At 38.4% G+C, this 4,383-nt stretch overlaps 1 protein-coding gene across 1 annotated transcript; it reads left to right on the forward strand.

The window, feature by feature from the left end:
• The first annotated feature begins 907 nt into the window (after positions 1 to 907).
• On the forward strand, positions 908 to 4,048 carry LOC130047031 (uncharacterized). Its single transcript, XM_056141149.1, has 2 exons — positions 908 to 1,602; positions 3,985 to 4,048. The coding sequence occupies exons 1-2, from the start codon at positions 908 to 910 to the stop codon at positions 4,046 to 4,048; spliced, it is 759 nt and encodes a 252-aa protein (XP_055997124.1).
• Positions 4,049 to 4,383: the final 335 nt, after the last annotated feature.

Here is a 4,383-nt window from a genome sequence, read left to right on the forward strand (position 1 = left end):
ATTACGAAGCGAACGCTCAACCACTGAGCTACATGTACTCGCTGCGACCGTAAAATGATGAAATATGTATCGGTAGGGGGATCAATAAATCATGCTTATTGGGTCTGTAACCTGCACCCTGTTTTAGACTCTTCAGAGATGTTATTACTATTTTCTGTCAATATTTTTAAAGTAGGAAACTTATTTTAAGAGATCCTTTGTAGTTCTAGTTAGAACTCCCTGAACCCACACGACAGCTTCCGAGGTCTTCCCTCCCTGGATCCCCACAGCAGGTTTTGATAGGTTCACTCCATGCATGGACTCCAATGACATCTTCCAAGAGGTTTACTCCCTGAACCCCTTAACAGATTCCAAGAGGTTCGTTCCCTGAATCCTATAACAGATTCCAAGAGCTTCACTCCCTGAACCCCACCAGATAGGGCTTACATCACACTATGTATACATATAAATGAAACTCTGTCACCATACATCCCGCGACTACGCTTTTTGGAAACACTTTGAAATGATGAAAATTCTATCGCCGTGAAAATGTCAAAAGACTTTGGCTTAAGTTTAGAATAAAAAGTTTGAGGATCCAGAAGGGGTGTTCACAAACACTTATCTTTAGTACCACCTTTCAGAATTTCATGGATGTGAATATGTTTGTCTGACTCACAAATTATACTACTGAGAGTTTCAATTTAATTTTCACTTGGTTGATTATCTCATGATCATCAAACACCTAATGTAACATGTGTGAGGAAATTTGAAAACACACACAATGCAACATTTACTAACAATATGTTGGTTGGTGTGTATCATGTGTGGTTTTACTCTATCAGTACCTGGATTCTCCACCACAACTAAGTATATCATGTGTGATTTTACTCTATCAGTACCTGGATTCTCCACCACAACTAAATATATCATGTGTGATTTTACTCTATCAGTACCTGGATTCTCCACCACAACTAAGTATATCATGTGTGATTTTACTCTATCAGTACCTGGATTCTCCACCACAACCAAGTGTATCATGTGTGATTTTACTCTATCAGTACCTGGATTCTCCACCACAACCAAGTATATCATGTGTGATTTTACTCTATCAGTACCTGGATTCTCCACCACAACTAAGTATATCATGTGTGATTTTACTCTATCAGTACCTGGATTCTCCACCACAACTAAGTATATCATGTGTGGTTTTACTCTATCAGTACCTGGATTCTCCACCACAACTAAGTATATCATGTGTGATTTTACTCTATCAGTACCTGGATTCTCCACCACAACTAAGTATATCATGTGTGATTTTACTCTATCAGTACCTGGATTCTCCACCACAACCAAGTGTATCATGTGTGATTTTACTCTATCAGTACCTGGATTCTCCACCACAACTAAGTATATCATGTGTGATTTTACTCTATCAGTACCTGGATTCTCTACCACAACTAAGTGTATCATGTGTGATTTTACTCTATCAGTACCTGGATTCTCCACCACAACTAAGTATATCATGTGTGATTTTACTCTATCAGTACCTGGATTCTCCACCACAACTAAGTATATCATGTGTGGTTTTACTCTATCAGTACCTGGATTCTCCACCACAACTAAGTATATCATGGGTGACATTACTCCACGTCTATATTTTGATGGGAGATTATTCTAAATCTAAACAGGATCTTCTTCCTGGACCCTTTGACCTCGTGTTCTAGCACAGCCAGATCTATAAAATGCCAGAGGTCGCTTCATCAATGTCAAGTAGAATACCCTGCGATAGATTTCCGACTCAATATGTACATGTATCGGGATATAACAGACTAACGGTCTGGAAATGTCCACCTCCTTCAGTTGGGGAGTAGCCTTTCTCCCAACATGTTTAAAGGACAAGTGAAAGATTTCCAGCTGACCACTGGAAAACTCTGTCTCCTCGCGTCCCTTTTATACCCGCGGGTGTTGTGTTGCTCCGTGGTAACCTTATTAGATTATCTGTTAGCTAGCTACTACTTGCTACCGACGATGTTCCTTTGTTAAACCACAACACTTGGCCCGCTCAGACCCTAGGAGCCATGCCATGCTAGACTGAAGGAAGTCCTTGCAGATTCTCAAGAACATTTAATAAAATTGTCATATAAATTAAAATCCCCGCCAAGACCCCAGGGGTGACGGTGTTAACAACATGAATCTACACCACAGGATGATGGGGCGAATAATGTGAATCTACACCACAGGATGATGGGGGCGAATAACGTGAATCTACACCACAGGATGATGGGGCGAATAACGTGAATCTACACCTCAGGATGATGGGGCGAATAATGTGAACCTACACCACAGGATGATGGGGCGAATAATGTGAATCTACACCACAGGATGATGGGGCGAATAACGTGAATCTACACCACAGGATGATGGGGCGAATAACGTGAATCTACACCACAGGATGATGGGGCGAATAACGTGAACCTACACCACAGGATGATGGGGGCGAATAACGTGAATCTACACCACAGGATGATGGGGCGAATAACGTGAATCTACACCACAGGATGATGGGGCGAATAATGTGAATCTACACCACAGGATGATGGTGTGAACAATGTGAATCTACACCACAGGATGATGGGGCGAATAACGTGAATCTACACCACAGGATGATGGGGCGATGATGTGAATAACGTGAATCTACACCACAGGATGATGGGGCGAATAACGTGAATCTACACCACAGGATGATGGGGCGAATAACGTGAACCTACACCACAGGATGATGGGGGCGAATAACGTGAATCTACACCACAGGATGATGGGACGAATAATGTGAATCTACACCACAGGATGATGGGGCGAATAACGTGAATCTACACCACAGGATGATGGGGCGATGATGTGAATAACGTGAATCTACACCACAGGATGATGGGGCGATGATGTGAATAACGTGAATCTACACCACAGGATGATGGGGCGAATAACGTGAATCTACACCACAGGATGATGGTGTGAACAATGTGAATCTACACCACAGGATACTTGCACATTTTGATATGTTATGCCCTTGTGGTTCTTGAGAAGATGGGGTGTTTTGTTTTTTAAAAAAAATCAACAAACAAACAAAAATTGAATAAAATTCCTATGTAAAAATTGATACACGATTGGTGCGACTTCATTCAGTCCCATTATTAATGAATCATGGACGTATTACACTAGATAAAGCCTAAAAATTGATATACGATTGGTGCGACTTCATTCAGTCCCATTATTAATGAATCATGGACGTATTACACTAGATAAAGCCTAAAAATTGATACACGATTGGTGCGACTTCATTCAGTCCCATTATTAATGAATCATGGACGTATTACACTAGATAAAGCCTAAAAATTGATACACGATTGGTGCGACTTCATTCAGTCCCATTATTAATGAATCATGGACGTATTACACTAGATAAAGCCTAAAAATTGATACACGATTGGTGCGACTTCATTCAGTCCCATTATTAATGAATCATGGACGTATTACACTTGATAAAGCCTATAAATTTACAGGATAAATTGTACCCTGTACACTTTGACTCTAAAAGCAACATGCACAAATGCTAATTCTAAAATATGATACATTTTTCAATATACATATTGATTATAAATACATTAAACATTGCACTGCCATGTTACATGTATATGCCAGCATGATATATCTCTCTTTTATATATATAAAAAAAAATTAATAATAATAAAAAAAAAAATTAAAAAAATAATAGAGAAAATAATTTTTATAAGCATCAAAACAAATATACTAGTAATCAGTATACGGGGTCCCGTAAACACCAGGTAATTCCCGAAAACACCAAAAAAAAGTACCGAAAACACCAATGTATTATCAGAAAACACCTCTAGGATGATTGTTCATGTCTGTAAATACATATGTCCAAAGTGTCATTCATATTGAAGAGAATTGAATGAACTATGGCTAATTTTATATCTTGTATTTCAGACTGCATTTATCAGCGCCATTGGCGTCCATGTTAGCCAACCAGAATGTCGTTCCCGGCGGTTAATTCAAATTGAAGCTCTGGGAGGTTTTTTTTTAAAAATTGGTTATATATAATTTATGGATAATTTTCATCACATATAAGATCATTAATGTATAGCAACTTCTTTGTACATATCAATTCTGTATTTCTGTGTCTTGTAATAAAAGTCAGAATAATATGGAGCGCCAAATTAACATAAACTCAAATAATTGAAGATATCTTCAATTATTTGAAGATATCATCAATTCATTTGATGCGCGCAACAATTGAATTAAAGATCTCTTCAAATAATTAATGATATCTTCAATTCTGAATTATTGCGCGCATTAATTGAATTGATGAGAGCATTAATTCTTCAG

The sequence above is a fragment of the Ostrea edulis genome, chromosome 6 (assembly GCF_947568905.1).
Source record: "Ostrea edulis chromosome 6, xbOstEdul1.1, whole genome shotgun sequence".
Lineage (NCBI taxonomy): Eukaryota > Metazoa > Mollusca > Bivalvia > Ostreida > Ostreidae > Ostrea > Ostrea edulis.